The sequence below is a fragment of the Schistocerca americana genome, chromosome 2 (assembly GCF_021461395.2).
Source record: "Schistocerca americana isolate TAMUIC-IGC-003095 chromosome 2, iqSchAmer2.1, whole genome shotgun sequence".
Classification (NCBI taxonomy): Eukaryota; Metazoa; Arthropoda; class Insecta; order Orthoptera; family Acrididae; genus Schistocerca; species Schistocerca americana.
Genome location: NC_060120.1, coordinates 416335785 through 416358195, shown reverse-complemented (window position 1 = coordinate 416358195; position 22411 = coordinate 416335785). Strand labels below are relative to the sequence as shown.

Genomic DNA, 22411 nt, shown 5'->3' with positions numbered 1-22411 from the left:
GGAACAGACAGATTGCTACTTACCATAAAGATGACATGTTAAGTTGCAGACAGGCACAATTATAAAGATACTTACACATAAGCTTTCAGCCACAGACCACAGTGTCTTTTAACTGTGCCTGGCTGCAACTTAACATGTCATCTCCATAATCTATCTTTTCCTACATTGTTGATAGAATGACTAAAATCAGGAGTGCAAATAAAAACATACAGGAAGTCTTGAAAAACTGGATACACTCACACACACAAAGCAACAAAAATCACAAGATAAAAAAGGGAAAATGCAGTGGAAAGTATTAAAAGAAGACAGTAGACACCTGCAGCTGGCTGACTGCTGGAAATAAGGGTGTGATCCGGCCACTTTGTAACACAGTAAAATCTCCAGTCTAAAAGCTTAGGCCAGAGTCCAGACACATCACAAAATTTTAAAAGTTTCACCCTACTCATCTCGTCACCAGATAAAATAGAGGGCAAGTCCCAACCTAAATTTGCTTCTGCCTGCTCGTCACAAAACAAAATACATTATTCAATTAAGATATAGCGTACACTGATTTGCACACCACAGGCATCACAGACAGGGGGGGAGACACCCCTCTCGCTTCAATAAAAAGCCATGTGTGAGGGGACAGTTTTCTCAATGCAGAGGGAGGTCAAGGCCACCTCATCATGCTGGAATGACTGGCATGAGGCTCCCAATGGCCAAGAAGTTGACTTCGTAACCATAGCTTATTGTCTATCACTGCCCCTCCCATAACTGCATGGCTCTGTGATCCACCAGCAAAATGACAGCCTGTGAAGAAATGGCATATTCCGTAATGGTATGTTCCCAGAAGGCTTCCTTCATGGCTTTGTTGGCCTGTTCATTTCCCCAAATTCCCATGAGTCCTGGTACCCAGCAGAATGACACCTTCTTCTCCCGCAGCTGCAGGAAGTACAGTTAGTTATGTATGAGCTGCAACAGTTTCTCTGCTGGGTACATGTGGCGTAACAATTGTAGTACAACAAGGGAATTGGAGCAGATGAGAAACTGTCTGCCCTGGAGACACCTCATCTGCTCCAGTGCCTTCAGGATCGCATGGAGTTCTACAGAAAATACTATATGCCTATGGGGAAGGCAAGTCCTGAAGATATTCAGGGAAGGCAACGGAACAGCCAAGGGATTTGTCTTCTCAGGCGCCACAATTGTTAAACTGTGATGCCTATCTAAAATGTTAAAAAAAAAACAGAGATTGAAACATGAAACTGGGAGTCCAGATGCAGATGTGCATAGTGTGGACAGCATTTTATATGCATATCACACAATGAGCAGCTATCATTTGATGTGAAGTGGCGGCTCAGCAGCCTCAGCACAGAGGCTCAACATGTGGCTCATTCGGAAAGCCACTATAGCTAGGCAAATCCCTTCATGTTGCACCATGTCCAATATCTTTAAATAAGTTGGTCTTGCAGACCCATACACTGTGCCCTTGGAATCAGGCCAAGATCACGCGAAAACCCTGTAAAATCTGAGCAAACAAGTCCTGCCTGCCCTCCATGAATTCTGGCTAACACATTTTAAAGTACTCAGTGCTACTAAGGTGTGGCAACCATGTAAATTTCAAGTCAAACGTGCAGCCCACAAACCTCACTGCATCTTTAAACTTAAGAACAGCATCCCTCCTCTTCAAATGAGGGAGGCTTAAAACAGAACGTGAACAGTTACAAGGAATGCACAAAGATGTCTTGGTTGAAAACTTAAAGCCCATCTTCTCTGCCCATTCCTCAAACTGTTGAAAGTTAGATGCAATTGGTGTGTTGTCATTGCAAGGCTGGAAAAGAAACAAAAGACACTTAGAAATCAAGGAATACTGGATAGGATATTTAACTACTGATGTAATACTATTAATAGCTATGGCAAAGACAGTCATGTTTAAAACACTACCATGAGGGACACCATTCTCCTGCCCAAAACAAACACTGTGGCAAGAGGAAGGGCCAAATAAAAATGGGAAGACATCCATGAAAACTCCATTTGTGGAGCTGTTTGAGGATAAGATGCCTCCAAGTATTATCACAAGCCTTCTTGATGTCAAAAAACATAGCCAGAAGGTGATGCCAGTGACAGGAAAGTTTGTTGTACAGCCACCTCCAGGAAGCCCAGGTTATCAAAGGTGGAGCAATACCTCCAGAACCCACAATGAAAGTGACTAAGGAGCTGCCTGTATTTTAAGATCCAGCCAAGGTGGCAGTTGACCATCCACCGCATCGTCTTCCCCACAAAGCTATCAAGGGCAACACTACGATAACTATTCGGGCATGTGTGGTCTTTCCCGGGTTGCCTCTTGCCAATCGCTAAAGTGACCTGACACCCAAATGACACTACAAAGCACAAAGAGAAATTCTGTGCTGCACTCTGTAAGGTGCTGTAACACACGATAATGGATTGTTATGATTTCCTTTTGCTCTCCCTAATAATTCGGCGACATTTTACCCTCACTACCCAAAAGGCTGCAAGGTTATCTTCAGTTGGCCATCACTTGAACTGACAGAGCTGCCCGCCTGGACCAGATTGCAATGTGGCATTGTTTGCTCCACCAAGGCACAACTTGCCTTTCCAGCTGGTCTAAAGACTGCAGAATGGAAGCTTCAGCAGAGTGGTGGATCATTTGGGTAATATGATCCATCCATTCTTGACACTGTCATATTCAAACACAACGAGTTGGCTGTAAAGTGTCCAGTCTGCTCTATGAAGCATTCACTGTGGGGGATATCTTTCAGGCACCACTCTTTCCAGCAGGTGAATCCACATGGGAAGAGGTCACTTGCATATAAGTCATCAACCGCTCCCCACTGAGCATTGTGTGCGAGGGCTAGAGAATACAGCAAGAGACTGACGGCACTGAATGACCCTGAAGCAGTTGTAATGTAATTAACTGTTGGATATAAAGTATATCTCACGCGAAAAGTACGATGCCCACAGTAAAGAGCTAACGTAACCTCATTATGTTGCCAAAAAGTGTGTTTAATTTATTTAATTATGAATATTTTCTTTTATGATAAATAATGGATTCGTTTGAGATGTTAAATGTTGTATATTTATATTTATTTATTTATATGTATCTTTGGAGTTTATTAAGGTCAGTAGACCAAAGAATCTGGAATGCAGGAATGTCTGCAACTTCCGGGCACATTTTGGCTTGCCTGCCAGTCGCCACTTCTTCGTCGGTATTAGAGGGAGATGGACGTGTTTATGTGACCAGTACAGTATAATGCATTTAGAGTATCAATGTTCATAGTGAAAATGTTGTAGTTACTAAACAAAAAGTATGAATAAATATAATTTTAGCTGAAAGTATTTCGGATCCGGTAGTGTTTATTTCAAACAAGAAGAAAACCCAGGCCATGCTTGTTGGAGTAATTATTTTTGCAGACAAAACTTCGAAAACCCCTAGACAAACATGATCTGCAGTGTGTAATCTTTCAGCAGCTACTAATAAATAAGTCTTGCTGAAATTGTATTGGAACTACTCGTACTATTCTCAATTACAAACACGTGGTGCGAATGTGGTCCTACCACAATATACTGCGTAAGATTCCACAATCATTCAGTTATCAAGAAACGAGATAGGTAACAACCAGTACAATATGGGGGCTCGTCCGGGATTATTGAAAATGTTACCGAAATAAACTACCACCGAGATTGCGAAGAAAACGACAGAATTCGTACATCCTGGATGAAAATGTTCAAGGAAGTCGTATGCTGATACCTTCAAGACAAAGGAAGTCGTATGCTGATACCTTCAAGACATCGGAATGCAGTTACTGGAGCAAGAATAACGGCACAATAAGTCAAGAAAGAAGAAAAAAGTGTAAAGTGTTGTGCAACAAAAAAAGCAATATTCATATAAGTGTAGTGTTTCAGTGTTGTGTATTCCATCATGCACCAATCAACAAAGAAGACGTTATAAGATAAGAAAATCAGTAACCTGTGAGTAAGATAGTTTAGTATCCTTTAGAAAAGATAAATTTGTTGTGTTTTGTTTATTCCTGTGTAAAAAGATGACTATTGTGAAAGAGGAAAGTATTGACGACGGTGTCGCCAACGCTAGTACAGATGTAAATTTATCATACGAAAGTGAATGCAACAGTAATAGTTCGAATCCTGTAGACAAAGTTGAAACTCGTACGGAAAGACAGAATGAAGTTAAAGACATGTTATCAAAAATAATGAATTATATGGAGGGAAAATTTAAGGCAATAGATGACACTAACAGACAAAAGGGACAGTGGTTAGGAAATATTAAAGACAGACTCGATGCTAATGAGATTCATTTGGATCAAATGGAGCAAAAAAACACTGCTCAGTTAGACCCGACTCTTAAGCTCATGAGTGATAAATTTGAAAAACAGTTCAAAGAATATGAAAAGAAAAATGACGATCACTTTCAAAAAGTAGAAGCAAAAATTTCCAGTTTGAGTCATAATATGGTTAAGATCACGGGTAAGGTCAATTACGTCGGGAGAAAAGTCAAAAATGTAGATGCAAAAGTAAAAAATCTGAAAACTGAAGTTAATACAGGTAGAGAGAAAATCCATAATGCGTTTAAAGTTGTGCATTCAGATATCAAACATGTAGAAGAAACAGTATCTGATCGTATTTCTCTTGTAGACGATAAAATTGTTAAAGTAGAAAGCAAATTTGAACAAGAGATAGGAATTATTACTGAAAAAATAGATGTAAATAATCAGATAAACAAAAATGAAGTCAAGAGTTTAGAAAGTAGTATTAATGACATCACTAAGAAACTTGAAAATGTTAGTAGCAATATGGTCACCAATAGTTTGCCGAACAATATTGGCACTTTGTGGTGCAACATTCCAGTAAAAAACTTTTCAGATGAGAGCAGTATGCATCCGGTAGATTTCCTGCAGCATTGCAAAGATAACTTTTTTCCAAATATGAATGATAATTAGAAAATTAAATTTGTGAAACGATTTCTAGAAGGTGAAGCATTGTCATGGACTAATCATTATTGTACGGAGGGAATGGCTTTTGCAGAGTTTGAGGAGAGGTTCTTAAGTAAATTCTGGTCAGAGACAGAACAAGCAAGAATAAAAAGCGAATTTTTGAATGGACCTGTTTATAAACATGAATATGGTAGCATGAAGCAATTTTGCAGAAATAAGTTAAGGAAACTCACTCACCTAAGCAAACCTTTTGATGAACTCACTCAAATTGATGCACTTAAAAGGAGGCTACCGTGTAAACTACAGTGGGAGTTAGCTTATGGTCCAGATGACACAATTGATCAGTTTTTGAAATATGTTGACAAACTAGATAGAATTATTGAGAAAATGGGTAAATCACCACACCATAGTCAAAACCATTTTCAAAAGACAGGGCATACAAATTGGGGAAACACACAACATGATAAACAGGAACCCCGCAGTTTTGGAAGTAGTGATTCTCATCAGAGAAATCACCAGTACAACTTCAAGGGATCACAAGGACATAATTTCCCTTACAAGGGTCAATACGGAAATAGTCATAATCAATTTGGTAACAGGCACTTTGGAAATAACCCAAAGGAATGGAATAGTCATAATGGTATGGGGAGAACTGAACAGGAGTTAAAAAACTGAATAGGGCTCCATTGGCAGTCCGCAAGGTAGGAGCTACTTATACACAAATGGAAAGGGCCAACCCAAACTGTCAAACTAAACAGAAAGATACCAGTGACATAATGAGTATTTATTTTAAAGAGAAGTGTTATCCCATTAATGTAGTATCTGTTACAAATAATATATGTCATACAAATAAACCAGATTGCTTAGAAAACTGCGAAGAATTAAACTTAGATTCATTCTATGAGTGCGCTGAGAGGGGCACCTTGCTGGAAAATAGTTGTTCAAATGATCCAAGTGTATCAGGAATTAGAGAACTTATGGAAGAGTCTGGTGGGCTAGGAATGAAAAGAGCACCTAGTAAGGATGATTTAAATGTGTATCTGCATACTGAAGGTAAGGGCGCAGAGGATCAAGAGGATAATTTTTGTGATGTTGATTGGGAAGGAAAGGAGATTGAGGATAGTAGTGAAGAAAGATGTTTTATTGGTGTAAGTGAGGAGTTGGAAGCTTTAGGGATTACTAATATAAAAGAGGATAGTAATGAAGTTAGTGAGGTACACGTGAAAGCAGTTGACAATTTGAATGATAAGGATGCCAGAATTTTAGTCAATGAGTTATTTGATCTTGATACATGTAAGAAAAATGAGAAGGAACTGACAGCAGGTAATCTTAACAGCATCAGGGGAGCAGATGATGAAATGTCAGATAGTGAGCAATTTTTGTTTAACTTACGGGTTAACAGTAGTGCCATTAAGGATGATGAAAATTTCAGAAAGGTAACACTTGATATATGTGAAACTTTGTATCCAGAATGGTGGCATAGAATTATGTATCACATTGCACAAGTGTTAAGAGATAAATATAAAGGAGAGACACACAATAGCACAAATGAATGTAGTTGGATTGATGAAATATTCAGGAATAGTAATCAGGCCAAGGAAAATGCAATTAGGGTAATAACAGCATATAACTCTGGTGGTAATAATACAGGTAAGGACACTGGAAAGGGATATGGATTTAGTGAAATTGAAGATGACTTATTACATGAGAATACTAACAAAAAATTTGACTTTGATGTAAGCAGTCCATTTATTGATGTGCAGATAGGATCATGGAAAGGAAAGTGTTTAGTGGACACAGGAAGTCAAGTATCTGGGATATCAGAAACATTAAGTAAAAAACTGAAAACTAATAAGGATTATGTTGAGTTACCTGTAGTAGGAATTAAAATAAGAGGTGCTACCGGGAAGCAGAGTAAATCAATAAGGAGTCAGGCTTTTATTACTTTTGAAATTGAAGGAGTATCATGGTCACATGGGTGTCTCGTCATTCCTGATCTCACAGAGGATTTTATCCTAGGCATGTCTTGGATAACAAAAGTAAGTGCAGCATTTGATTGGGCAGGGCAGAAATTAATGATGACTCTACCAAGTGGTGAAGTCATCACTACGAAACTTCTTCAATCAAATGTGTTTTGTATGAATAAGACTGTGAACAGTATTGAAGTTACAAAAGAAGGTAAGTACATTGAAAGCCATGTCACAGATTTTGATACAGACGAGATAGAGTTTGAAAAGTTGGTAAATGAAAAAGTAGCCGAAGCTAGAGAACTAACTGAGAACCTAAAACAAGATTTGAAATTATTTTTGTAGGAATATAGTGATGTATTTAGCAATATACCAGGTAAAGTAATTGGATACCAATGTACTTTACAGTTGAAGCCACATGAACCATTCTTTACAAAACCGTACAGTATTCCAATCTCGAAAAGAGTAGCAGTGGAGAAAGAATTGCAAAAGATGGAAGTGTGTGAAATCATTGAGAGGAGTATAAGCCCTTATAATAAGCCCTTAGTCACTGTAAATAAACCTAATGGACAAGTCAGATTAGTACTAGATTCCAGACAGTTAAACAAATATTTATACAGAGAAACTGACCACCCAGAGAACATCGATGAGTTGTTATATAAATTTAAAAATATCCAAATTATGTCAAGCCTTGACCTAACTTCAGGTTTTCATCAAGTACCTCTTGCAATTAGTTCTAGAAAGTACACTGCTTTCTTATACAATGGGAGATGTTACCAGTATTGTGTAGTGCCTTTCGGATTAAACTCATCAGTCGCCGAATTTATAAGGGCACTAGACTATGTACTTGGCCAAGAAGTTTTGTCAGAATTAACAATTTATGTAGACAATATATTAGTTTCAAATCAAAGTTGGGAGGATCATTTGAAGTTATTGAAAAAGGTGTGTGAGAAACTCAGAAGAGGTGGTATGACATTAAAACTGGAAAAATGTAAATTTGGTGTGTCAGAACTCAAATTTTTAGGTCATGTCATTACTAAGGAAGGGATAAGTACAGATCCTGAGAAAATAAAATCTAGCGTAAACTTTCCATCCCCTAGAAACCGAAAACAATTAAAGTCTTTTTATGGACTCTGTGGATTCTATCGAAAATATGTAAATGGACAATGCCTTAATGTAACATGTTTAAGCAACTTACTTAGAAAAAATGCTACATGGAATTGGTCTGAAGAGTGCCAGAAAGCATTTGATAAAATGAAGAATGAACTTTGTCAGAACAGTCTTTTACACAGACCAGATTTTAGTTTGCCATTTTGTCTCCACACTGACAGTAGTGATTATGGACTAGGAGCAGAACTATTTCAGGAGAAAGTTGTGAATGGAAAAAATCTTCATTGTACCATTGCATTTGCCAGCAGAATGTTACTTAAACATGAGAGAAAGTACACTGTCACAGAAAAAGAATTACTCGCAGTACACTGGGCGTTTACAAAATTTAAAACATACCTGTTAGGACACAAGATAAAAGTCTATTCAGACCACAAAGCTTTAAGTTACTTGCAGGAGTGTAGACTATATCACAGTAGATTAACCAGGTGGGCCATGTTCATGTAACAGTTTGATTACGAAATTGTGTATATTAAGGAATCAGAAAATGTAGTAGCTGATGCTTTATCCAGGTTACCAGTAGGAGGAGATCAGGAAATGTTTGATCAAGAGGAAGAAAAGGAATTTAAAATAAGATACATGAAGGGAATCCAAGATGAAAAGCTCATAAGGACACTTTGCCATAACATCAGGAGGGAACAGAATAATGATCCTAATTGGAAATTGGTTAAGGACTGTTTAGGCAAAAGAGGGTATGATAAACTTGACAAGTACTATAAGGTCTTTAAGGGAACACTCTTTAGAAGAACAGATGTGGACTCTGACAGTTGGAAGCTATGTTGGCCAGAGTGTGAGGCAGAAAAGTTAATAAAGTACACGCATGAGAGTTATGGTCACTGTGGAATACAGAAATGTGTAAAAAAGTTGCAAGAAAATATCTACTTTTATAACATGGTAAAGAAGGTGAGGAACGAAATATCAACATGCGACAAATGTCAAAGAGTAAAAGTAAGCAACAGAACATGTCAGGGAGAAATGCAGAACATCATTCCAGATAAGCCACTAGATTTAGTAGCTGTAGACTTTTATGGACCTTTACCTAAAAGCAAAGGTGGCCATTGTTTTATATTCGTCATGGTTGATGTATTTTCCAAACTAATTAAACTTTAATCTGTTCGAAAAGCTACAAGTAAAGAGATCATTACAAAGATTGAGAGAGATTACTTCAAGAGTGTAGGGAAACCTAAAGCTATACTATCTGATAATGGTTCACAATTTGTTTCAAAAAACTGGAAAGCATTCATGGAAAAAACTAACACAAAACACATCTTGATACCCGTGTACAACCCATCTTCAAACCCAGCAGAAAGGTACATGAGAGAAATAGGGAGACTTTGTAGGACGCATTGTAGTCACAAACACCCTAGTTGGTCCGACCATGTAAACAACTTCGAGGATATCATGAACAGCTTGCAGCATAGCTCTACTGGGTTTTCACCATATGAAATTATGTTTCATCTCAGACCAGCAAATCTTATTTCTGAATTAATAGACTTTCCACAATGTACCTTAATATCAATGAAAGAACATGAAGAGATAGTAAAGAAAACCATGAAGAAACTAGGTGAAGCTAGGAAAAACGGACATGATAGGAAAATAAAGGCTACCACATTCAGAGTAGGTGACCATGTCTTAGTGAAATTCCACAAATGATCAAAGCTACTAACAGCAGAACTCAAGAAGTTCTTTGACATTTACATTGGGCCATTTGAGATTATTGAGAACCCCCACCAAAATGCGTACCGATTAGTATATCCCAAGTCTAGAAAGCTGTTTGGTCTTAGGAATGTTGTTTCTTTGAAGCCGTATATTGAGAAAAGAGCAAACTGAGCCTACAAACATGCCTTTATCTGGAAAGAATTTTACTGGAGGAAGGAAAAAAAAAATGCAGTCACCATACTATGCCATGGAACATAGCTCATGCAAAACGATGTTGTATCTAGACTGATTGTCACATAATTCTATTATAAGATTAGATTTCATGATTCCTATGTGCTTGTTTAAGTAATTGTACAGTATTTAATGAATTGCAAAATATGTAAACTTGATAAATAAAGGATTTTATTTTACTGATGATGCTAGGAGACAAGCCATGTCACTCACCCCCACAGTTTGAGAATAGCAAATCTCATAAATTTTGAAATCTTGTTCATTCACTTAAATAGACCATAATGCTTTAAAAAATTGTATAGTTAATAGACTGTATTTTCTTGTATATGCAAGTGTGCTTTTGTTTTACATCATGCTCACCATAACTGTTTTTATTCAGCTCTGTTTATAACACAACACAGATACTTTGTTGGCTTATTTTGCCTCTTAATTTTGATATCACATAATTTACAAGGCTCATGAGAGAATAGAGTTGTTGAATTGAAATACTTTTGCAACCTCACTGATGATATAGGAGTTAGTACTATGTTTGTTCTAATATGAGAAAATGTTTTAACTTTAGTATTATTTTATGGTAAATTTCTGGGCAACAAATCGACATATGTATTTATGTAATTTATGTTGTGAGACAAAGGAGGAAGTCAATGGTTGATGAAAGAATAAACAGTTTACTACAGTTGTGATAAAAAGTTGTATACAAGCCAAGACAATGATGCAATTTCTGTATCGGACTGACAAGTGGACCACGGTACACTTGTAAGTCCTGGTGGGCTATTGTAATGTAATTAACTGTCGGAGATAAAGTTTATCTCATGCGAAAAGTACGATGCCCACAGTAAAGAGCTAACGTAACCTCATTATGTTGCCAGAAAGTGTGTTTAATTTATTTAATTATGAATATTTTCTTTTATGATAAATAATGGATTCGTTTGAGATGTTAAATGTTGTATATTTATATGTATTTATTTATATGTATCTTTGGAGTTTATTAAGGTCAGTAGACCAAAGAATCTGGAATGCAGGAATGTCTGCAACTTCCGGGCACATTTTGTCTTGCCCGCCAGTCGCCACTTCTTTGTCGGTATTAGAGGGAGATGGACGTGTTTATGTGACCAGTACAGTATAATGCATTTAGAGGATCATGCTCATAGTGAAAATGTTGTAGTTACTAAACGAAAAGTACGAATAAATATAATTTTAGCTGAAAGTATTTCGGATCCGGTAGTGTTTATTTCAAACAAGAAGAAAACCCAGGCCATGTTTGTTGGAGTAATTATTTTTGCAGACAAAACTTCGAAAACCCCTAGACAAACGTGATCTGCAGTGTGTAATCTTTCAGCAGCTACTAATAAATAAGTCTTGCTGAAATTGTGCTGGAACTACTCGTACTATTCTCAATTACAAACACGTGGTGCGAATGTGGTCCTACCACAATATACTGCGTAAGATTCCACAATCACTCAGTTATCAAGAAACGAGATAGGTAACAACCAGTACACAGTGCTTAAGTGTATGTTTTGCCCCATGTTCAACAAGCATGCATTTGAGGACAAGAGAAGACTACCAAGTTCTCTACACCAAGGGCAGGAGATTGGAGAGCTCCGAAGCAATTTGTGTGCATTTAGATCATCACACAGGATGAAGGGTTGGGGGAGCTGAGTAAGGTGGTCACAGAGAGCCTCTTCGTAGACCACCTCATGCGAGAGAAGGTATAGTGAACATATTGTCAACTGATGATATTCATTTACTGATACTGCAACTGGTTGTAGGTTGGTTGTGAGGGGGAGAAGCGAGGAGTTGTATGCACTGTTGTCAAAAATAGCCACTCCTCTTTTAGCTCTCTCTACTGAGGTCATCTTTCTTGTGGATAATGTAGCAGCATAGCTGAGGGGCGAGGGAGAATTTAAAATATGTCTCTTGAGTACAGAGAGACATTGCTCTACCCTGAGTTAATAGGCACAGTTCCTCCACATGTGCCCAGGAATCATTCAAATTCCACTGCAGTATGGAAGCCATTTAAACAGTGGTGTTTTCCTCTATCTTTCCCCTTGTAGCTTTGCAATGATGGGGTGACTCGTGGTAGGGAGGGGGAGGGGGGGTCCATACCAGCGATGGCATGATCACCGTCCAATCCGTCAGACAGAACCAAGGTCGGATGGTCCAAAGATCACTTTGGCCAGTTGGCCTTCAACCCCAGCTTGGATTTAGGGGATGGTGGCAAGGCCAATATAACAGGAACACTCTGCTGTGTCACTTCTGATGTCTTCCATGGGGGTTTGCTATCTAAGCCAACATTATATTCAGCATCTTTCAGTGTTTCAGCGATAGGAAGGCTGGGCTGTGGGACCAGTGACCCAGACTGGCTGCTGCATTTACATGTGGTGGTAGATGTGCCTTGCTCAACCATCATAGTTTGAGTGCTGACACTGACCCTGTGGATAGGCTGCTTCAATACCAAGACAAAAAGTACCGGATGATCAAAAAGTCAGTATAAATTTGAAAGCTTAATAAACCACGGAATAACGTAGACAGAGACGTAGAAATTGACAGACATGCTTGAAATGACATGGCGTTTTATTAGAACCAAAAAAATACAAAAGTTCAAAAAATATCTGACAGATGGCGCTTCATCTGATCAGAATAGCAATAATTAGCATAACAAAGTAAGACAAAGCAAAGATGATGTTCTCAATATGTCCACCATCATTCCTCAACAATAGCTGTAGTCAAGGAATAATGTTGTGAACAGCACTGTAAAGCATGTCCGGAGTTATGGTGAGGCATTGGCATCGGATGTTGTCTTTCAGCATCCCTACAGATGTCGGTCGATCACGATACACTTGTGACTTCAGGTAACCCCAAAGCCAATAATCGCACGGACTGAGGTCTGAGGATCTGGGAGGCCTAGCATGACCAAAGTGGCGGCTGAGCACACGATCATCACCAAACGATGCGCGCAAGAGATCTTTCATGCGTATAGCAATATGGGATGGAGCGCCATCCTGCATAAACATCGTACGTTCCAGCAGGTGTTTATCAGCCAGGCTGGGGATGATGCGATTCTGTAACATATCGGCGTACCTCTCACCCGTCATGGTAGCAGTTACAAAACCAGAATCACGCACTTCCTCAAAGAAAAAAGACCCGATAACGGTAGATATGGTAAATCCAACCCATACCGTGACTTTCTTGTCATGCAATGGAGTTTCCACGACACTTCTAGGATTTTTGGTAGCCCAAATTCTGCAGTTGTGGGCGTTGACAGACCCTCAGAGTGTGAAATGAGTTTCGTCGGTCCACAACACATTACTCAACCAATCGTCATCTTCCGCCATCTTCTGAAACGCCCACACCGCAAATGCCCTCTGCTTCACTAAATCACCAGGTAACAGTTCATGATGCCGATGGATTTTGCACGGATAGCATCGGAGGGTACGCCTCAGTGCCAACCAAACAGTAGTGTATGCAATGCCGGTGCGACGTGTGACTGCACGAGCCCAGACTTCCCCGTGCATAGACAAACCCGCTACAGTCTCCATTTCTTCCTGAACTGTCTCAGCAGCATTACACCTTGTGCTCGGTCGGCCACTAGGGGGTCTATCGTCTAAACAACCCATTCAAGTCCCCTTCCTATGGTGATAGGATCATAACACTGAACTAGCACATTCCCCATTCTGATAATACAGCTTCACTAAAAGTGCCTTTTCAGGTAATGTCAACATGCTGCGACTGCTGGCGCATCTGATTCTCTCTCTCATTACAGCTCCTTTAATACACGATTATCATGCGCAGTCACTAATGTTTTGCTGTCCAGCGCCGTCTGTCACACTTCTTTTTTTTTACCTCTCTGTCTACATTATTCCGTGGTTTATTAAGTTTTCAAATTTATACTGACTTTTTGATCACCCGGTACATAAAACATGGTGGCTGAGTGGCCTTAAATTCCTTCTTCGCTCATAGTATGAGACATGTTTGGTGACTTATTTCCTGAGTCTTCTTTTCTTCAGCAAAGACACAACAGTCCCTGCTCCAAAGTGGATGAGCCTGGGAGCAATTAATATACATGGGCTGTGGTGCCACATCTTCCACACATAACCCAACCATTACAACTCATAGCGTTCTGAGGCATAAGGTCTAACCTTAAGGCTGAGAAAGCCTGCTGCCATATACTCAGACAACTTCGGCACACTGAATGTCAGGATAAAATATACTCACTTCTGAAGCTTACCGTCAACCCTTTTAAAACATAACATCTCAGACTTCAGTCATCTTTGCTCTTTCTCATTCCTGTTGCAGTTCTTTTGGATCCACATCCATAATGTCCCAGCATTTTACAACTCTTAAAACACTTGACCAAAGTAACTTGGCATTCAGCAGCTTCTGCACTTGGGGAGCCTACGTGGTATCGAGCATGAGAGTACTGTTTCACAGCCTCTTGGTGGATTTGAGTTACCCTACAAGCCCCTCCAGAGCTTTAAGGATACAGAAATGCAACTATTTTCCAAAAGAACTGTCTATCCTTTTAATCACAATAAAGACATTGTCTATCACAGAATGTGGTCTGTTACTGTGAATACAATCGCTGAATTTCAGAGATGGTCCACATGGACTAGCATACAAAGTTTCTTAGGATTTTGGGTTTTTATACTATCGAACAGCTCACCCAAACCACTGGGAGTAGAAACATGAGTGTTACGTTTCACAATGTTCTCACTAGCAGCTAAGGAAGGAAGTCCAACCAGACAGAGCTATGCTTGTGCAAAACCTTATTCAACTGGGGTGCAACAGGCTCCCCAGAGATTACCCTCTAGTGACTGTTTCTCTTCAACAGCCATACATCTCATCAGTGCGCAACGCATGTTGAGATTGAGGTTATTTTTTTAAAGTGATTTTACCACCTTGCGATACAAGTGGTTAAGCCAAAATCCCCGTTCCCTGCGACACACGATGTTTCACCGCTGCACCACACAATGGTCGCTGAAGTGTTCCCAGAGCTTATGATAACAGAGGACTGGCAGCACTCACCATCCCCCAGCTCAGAAACCCCGGAGTTGCTTAGCCTGTACATAGCAAACGAATGCTGAGTCCCTGAGGCACTTCTCTTAGTGGCCCCATTTCCAGCTCCTCACCTTATCTGCATAGATGTCAGTTGTTTCCCCTGTCAACCTTGTATAATATTTCGTAACCAATTTCACTGCTGCTCTTCTATCTCCCAAACCCACATAATTTTTATGTCCTCACCACCCGCTCCCATCAAGATCATTACTTGTCGCAGATGGGTTACAGCATTGGGATGGTGGTGGTGGCTGTGTGTGTGTGTGTGTGTGTGTGTGTGTGTGTGTGTGTGTGTAGGCAGGGGGGAGCGGGAAAAAATGTACAACCATTTTATCTCTCCAAAGCCACACTATATCCAAAATTATCCGTTCCTCTCCTGTAGTGCAATAAACAAAACTCAAGACTGCAAATATACAGGGTGACAATTACTGAACTATATGAAAAAAGAGTAAATTTGTTACAAACTATGGTGTTCACAAACTTTATTCAACATCATTACACATATTGGATTTAGGTTATGACTAGTCAACCAAATGCGCCAATTTTGTTTATTGACCATCCTATCCAAATGAAAATGGGCTTCGTTGCTAAACCAAACCCTACTGTGTATACTGATTCCAATCATGCCCTGCGGCCAACTGTGTAGTTTGAATGTTCTAATGCAAACCATTCAGAAGTTATGACAATTTTATTTCATATAGTTCAATAACTGTCACCCTGTATCTTATATCTTCATGTACTATGTCTTTTATCCCTTTCTCTCTTTAGATACAGGAAAATTTCTCTTCGAAGATTTTCTTTTCTCTTTAACACTTGCTTCTATGGCAAATACAAAAAGATCAACACTTGAAAGTGTAGCTAAAGTAACAAACCTTGGAAATTAGGGTAGACAGTGGTAAAAATCGTGTGGGGGTAAAAACCTAGGTGGGGTAAAAAATTTATTGTTCCAGTAACTCTGTTTTTTACTGCTTACCTGTAACTTTTATGATGTTTCACTAGAACATTGTATAATGTAGTGTTTGAAAAGAAGAATCAATGAATTACTTATTGGCATTATTGCTTTTAAGCGTCATTTTCACTTTGAAACAACAGTTCCAGTTACTACCCAAAATCAACACGGTGCACTTGTCAAAAAATGGCGAACTGGGGCAAACCACCAAAGGTGTTTTTAGGGTAAATTTCTGCAGCTCCAACAATGTGATGATGATTGTTCACCACCACCACCACCACCACCACCAACACCAACAACAACAACAACAACCACTCGCCACACAGGGTTTAGGATTCTGGGTTTTTAAGAAGGATTCCTCTAGATGGCCCACGAATAGGTTAGCATAGGATGGTGCCGTGTGGGTGCCCATAGCCGTACTGCAGATTTGTTTGTAGGTAATGCCTTCAAAGGAGAAGTAATTGTGGGTGAGGATATAGTTGGTCATGGCCATCCTCACCCACAATTACTTCTCCTTTGAAGGCATTACCTACAAACAAATCTGCAGTACGGCATTGGGCACCCGCACGGCACCATCCTATGCTAACCTATTCGTGGGCCATCTAGAGGAATCCTTCTTAAAAACCCAGAATCCTAAACCCCACACCTGGTTCAGAATCACTGATGACATCTTTGTTATCTGGACTGAAGGTGAGGACACCTTATTTACATTCCTCCAGAACCTCAACAACTTCTCCCCCATTTGCTTCACCTGGTCCTACTCAACCCAACAAGCCACCTTCCTAGATGTTGACCTCCACCTCAGAGATGTCTGCATCAGTACCTCGGTCCATATCAAACCTACTAACCACCAGCAATACCTCCACTTCGACAGCTGCCACCCATTCCATACCAAGAAGTCACTTCCGTACAGCCTAGCCACCCGTGGTCTTCGCATCTGCAGTGACAAGCAGTCCCTCTCAAAATATACCAAGGGTCTCACTGAAGCCTTCACTGACCGTAATTATCCTCCCATCCTTGTACAAAAACAAATCTCCCTTGCCTTATCTTTCCAATCTCCCACCACCTCCCAAAGTCCCACAGTCCAGCCACAGAAGAGCATTCCCCTCGTAACTCAGTACCATCTGGGACTGGAGCAACTGAATTAGATTCTCCACCAGGGTTTCGATTACCTTTCATTGTGCCCTGAAATGAGAAATGTCCTACCCACTATCCTTCCCACCCCTCCTACCGCAGTATTCCGCTGTCCACCGAATCTATACAATATACTCATCCATCCTTACACAACCCCTGCTCCCCATCCTTTACCTCATGGCTCATACTTCTGTAATAGACCTAGATGCAAGACCTGTCCCATACATCCTCCAATCACCACCTACTCCAGTCCGGTCACTAACATCACCTATCCCATCAAAGGCAGGGCTACCTGTGAAACCAGTCATGTGATTTACAAGCTAAGCTGCAACCACTGTGCTGCATTCTATGTAGGCATGACAGCCAACAAGCTGTCTGTCTGCATGAATGGGCACTGACACACTGTGGCCAAAAAACAAGTGGACCACCCTGTTGTTGAACACACTGTCGAACATGATATCCCTCATCTCAATGACTGCTTCGCAGCCTGGGGTTCTTCCACCAACACCAGCTTTTTGGGATTGTGAAGGTGGGAACTTTCCCTGCAATACATTCCTTGTTCCTGTAACTCTCCTTGCCTCAACCTTCATTTGTGAATGTCCTCACCCATCCAGCCCCATCCCTGTTCCCATTCCAGCACTACACAGCCATCATTTCACCGCCACACCCAGTCTTTTAATTTCTTTTTATTTATTTCTCTCCTTTCTGATACTTACCCCCTCCCCACCTTCTCTCCTGCCCTCCATCTAAACTGCAACACTTCACTGTCTGCCACTCCCACCGTACTATCCCTCCCCCCTCCCCGCCCCAGCCTCCTCCTTACCCCTACTCAGTCACCACTCCCATCATGCACTGGTGCCGATGCTCGCAGTGTGCTTTCAGTTCTCTGAGACTGCAGATGTGTGTGCAAGTTGCATTTCCGTGAGTGTGTGTGTGTGTGTGTGTGTGTGTGTGTGTGTGTGTGTGTATGTGTGTCTACTGCTGACAAAGGCCTTAAGGGCCGAAAGCTATAATTGTGTGAATCTTTCTGTTGTGCCTATCGCGACTCAGGATCTCCGCTATATGGTGACAAGCAACTTTCCTTCTCTGGTATTGTTACATTCCATCCTGGATTTTCCGTTGTTTGATTTATGCCCATCGAATCACGTATTAGCATTTGGCAGTTTCATATACACTTGATACTGGCCTAATATAAAGGCCAAACCAGTCATGTGAACTAAATAAAATCCTAAAAAATGTTACGGAGATGTTTAATAAACTCAAGTGGCAGACTCTGCAAGAGAGGCGCTCTGCATCGCGGTGTAGCTTGCTCGCCAGGTTTCGAGTGGGTGCGTTTCTGGATGAGGTATCGAATATATTGCTTCCCCCTACTTATACCTCCCGAGGAGATCACGAATGTAAAATTAGAGAGATTAGAGCACGCACGGAGGCTTTCAGACAGTCGTTCTTCCCGCGAACCATACACAACTGGAACAGGAAAGGGAGGTAATGACAGTGGCACGTAAAGTGCCCTCCGCCACACACCGTTGGGTGGCTTGCGGAGTATAAATGTAGATGTAGATGTAGAACTAGAGCAGCTTTTCAGAATTGAAAAACAGTTACGGAATCAGCATTATCATCCACACATGGAGAAATAAAGAGTATAGTTCAAGTAGTTCAAGCATCGAGTACACACACACACACATACACAGAGAGAGAGAGAGAGAGAGAGAGAGAGAGAGAAAGAATTCTGTTGTCCCAGCACTGAAGCTGGTAGCTGCAAGGAAAGACATAGTCCAAAATTTTAGGTATCTTGTTTATGTTCTTGTCTACTAAATGACACTTGAACTACAGGGAGAGTGGTTATCTTTACTCCTTCCCCTGTTGTTTGTGTTCACCTAGGACTTTCCAATATTGTGCAGTTCTCACACTGAGTACATACAAGGAGGCTCTAAGACATAATACCCCTCAAGTTTTGTGAATAGTTCAAAGTACTGAATCAGGTTTCAGCAAATGACAGTATGCCGAGTACTAAGTAATTTACTTGCATGGTATATATTCTTAACACTTATATCAACCAACATATTGAAGGAAGCATGTTTTTTTTTTTCTTTTAAATGGAACAGTATACTTTCTAACAATACTCTAAGTCCCTTGAATAGACATGCAGAGTGATATAACACACACTGTATCGGCACTGGAATATCTCACAAAAAGGATCTGAAAAATGTGCTGAAGTCAAGAATTGAGGCAGCTGGAACCCTCTTTTGCAGAGTAACTATCATTACCCTAGGCTCTCATACCAGGCTCTGTCATATGCAGCAAGAAGAAAAAGTGCTTACACCACAATATAGGACGTCAGAATCATTTCTTTGAGTGAGTCAGTTTCTCCATGTTTAACTTATAGCAAGTCTTATTTTCTCTACTTTGGTTAACTTCCTTCACAAATCACACATACAATTTCATGTTATTGTATTTTTTTCTTGATATGTGGGAACCAGTGTATTTGAAGTTTCATCTGTAAAACACATTACCGCTACAAGACACATTATGTATGACAGACACAACATTAAAAATCGATCAATGAAAACTGCAAAAAAGAAAAGAATGTTCTGAGTTCTGTCGACGCAATCGTATGTTTCTCTCTACGAAAAACAATAATTTTTACTTCCACATTATGGTTGATGCAAGCAACTCTACTATTAAGAAAGAAAACACATCAGGAAAATTGTAACTATAACAAAGTTAGTAGAAGTACCTGTAACATAAGTGTCATGAGAAATTTCCCATAGTGTTACGAGAAATTTCCCACAGTGTCACAGTGTGGTAATCTAGATTTTGGTACTAAATTTTTCACAATCTTGCAAGAAGATTTAATAATGTTTTTCAGATCAGTTAATATATTCATATTAATACTCACAGGTAAAAGGAGCCATTACAGTATTGTGTTGAGAAAATTCAGAAGATTGGACTGCCTTAGCCAGGACCTCTAACACCTCAAACTGAAGTCCCCTTTGACCACAAAGATAATGTAGAACATCCCATAAACCAGTTTGTCCAGCAACATTGACAGCAAGTACCTCATCATAATGAGGATTCTCACATAAGAACTTCCTGTCACAAACAAATGTATTTCACAGTCACTATAAAAGGAATACACAGGATCTGATTACCTATGAAAACATTTAAATAAAACAGAGAAACGAGATAAATTACAAAGGCTATCACAAACAATTGTTGTTGTACACCATTAGTCACACAATGCAATTATTCAACAAGAGAGGGAAATCACAAACAATAGAGATGTTCTCTGGAACAGCGACTTAACTGAAATCCAAAGCAGTTAGTAATCCAGGAAGTGTATTCACAAACTGTGAACAAGGGCCACCACAGCTATACAATTTACTGGAGAAAAAAAAAAAAAATTGTGCCGGACCGAGACTCAAACTCACCTTAAGCACTTCAGCTATCTGCGCATACTTCACTTTTCACTTAGAGATACAAACTTCCATTTGTCCCACTATCTGCTTCCCACAATGCTTGCACAAGGATATGATTCCCACATAGGAAGAGACTTCTTTAGTTTTCTGGTCAGGTTGCCAAGGTTTGGGCATGAAGTACAGTATGCAGTTTCTGTATTTTACAAGTTCTGTAAAGTTTGTTGCAATGTTCCAGCAAACATGCATGCTGCTGATTTATAATTATATTAAATCAGAAAATGTATTCACATACTGTGATTATGTGGCCACCACAACTATATAATTTACTGGAAACAAATGAAAATTTGTGCCGCACCATGATAATATATCTGTGGTGGTTCTAAATTCACAGTTTGCAAATACATCACTTGATTTAATATGGCTACAAATCATTAGCAGTGTGTGTTCCTTCGGACATGCATTCATGTATGTCCAAAGGAACATTGTATTGTACCTTATAGACACTGTCAAATACAGACACTGCACTATTGCATTTAATAATTATTACATATTACACTATCACATCATATATTCTGAAAGGACAGTATTTTGTTCATATTTGACTGAAATTTAGTCCATGTACAAGAGTTTGGGGGGTAAAAAAAAACACCTGCTTAACATGTTTGATGCTCCGTATCTCGATCTCAGTACATTTCAGTTAAGTCGCAGTTTGAGAGAATATCTCAATTGCTGTTTTGCGACATTATTCATAAAATTATTCATAACCTTTAACTCACACTATTCCAACTCGAATCCCCATGCCAGGGGAAGTCAGGCATCCCTGGAGACAGGCAGGTGTGAGCAAACACATTACTCATGAGCAGTCAGGCAGCCAGACTGTAAACTATGCAACTGTATACTCAGCCAAGCATCCACAGGTAGGAGTGGGCAAATACCCCAAGTACACCACAGAACAGTTTGTGAATGCGTAGCTTTTACCAGCACCACTGCCCAGTGGTCACTGACAAATGAGCACTCTAAAGCAACTGTCCCACACGAATGAGGCTTTATTCGCTACATAGACAGTGTACTGTTCCTTACCATAATAAATGTTTAGTGTAAGACAGGTCAGGTGCCTGTGCTAGCCCTGGAAATTGTCCTACATTTTGGAGGGATTCTAGTGTAAGAAGTGTGTACCTGGGCACAGTCCTGCAGGAAATGCGCACTTGTCTGACATTGTAGGAACAGCAACGTAATGGGCTAGTTAACATTCTGGATGTGCCTTGCACTGTTCATTGTTTTTTTTAACAAACAACAAAGTTGTAAAATTGTAGGCTATGTCTTCCCACTCCATAATACCCAGAGCTGATTACATACATCATCATTTTCCAATAATTATTGCTCTCATAAGCAATGCCACAAGTGTGTCAGAAGAAACATAATATGTGGCATCCCTGCTCATAGAATTGCTTTCAGCAACTGGTTCGTGACAATAGTACCTGACACACTGGCTGCAGTGTAGGTCTCCCAGTATGTCTGTGGTGTGGTCACCAGACTGTTTGACAATGGCAGCCCAGTTGTGAATCAGTATTCAGCTGGTATTTGGAACAAGGATTGCAAGCATGTCTATCTTCCAGGGATCAATGCTTCATCCAATAACCTTACAATAAGAGCTCACTGTAGCTCAGTCAACTGCATGAATTGCAGTCATTAACTTCATCTCAGGACATCTCTCATGCTCAATGAAACTTTAAGACACTTGAATCAATAGAGTATTCCTGCAGTAAGTCAAATACAATTGTACTTTCATGTTCGTGTGACAGTTCTCACCCAGTCCTCCATATAAAACTTTCAATCATTAGCATTACTTCCTGCTATCAGTGTCTCATGGAAATATCTTTTTTC

At 39.9% G+C, this 22411-nt stretch overlaps 1 protein-coding gene across 1 annotated transcript in view; it reads right to left on the bottom strand.

Annotated features, from left to right (window-relative positions):
• The window catches only part of LOC124593676, a 422343-nt gene that overhangs the window by 262224 nt on the left and 137708 nt on the right, over nucleotides 1-22411 (bottom strand). The window contains exon 11 of the mRNA XM_047131970.1: nucleotides 20008-20201. Within this exon, the coding sequence (XP_046987926.1) occupies nucleotides 20008-20201 (194 nt within the window). The remainder of the gene's footprint in view (nucleotides 1-20007; nucleotides 20202-22411) is intronic.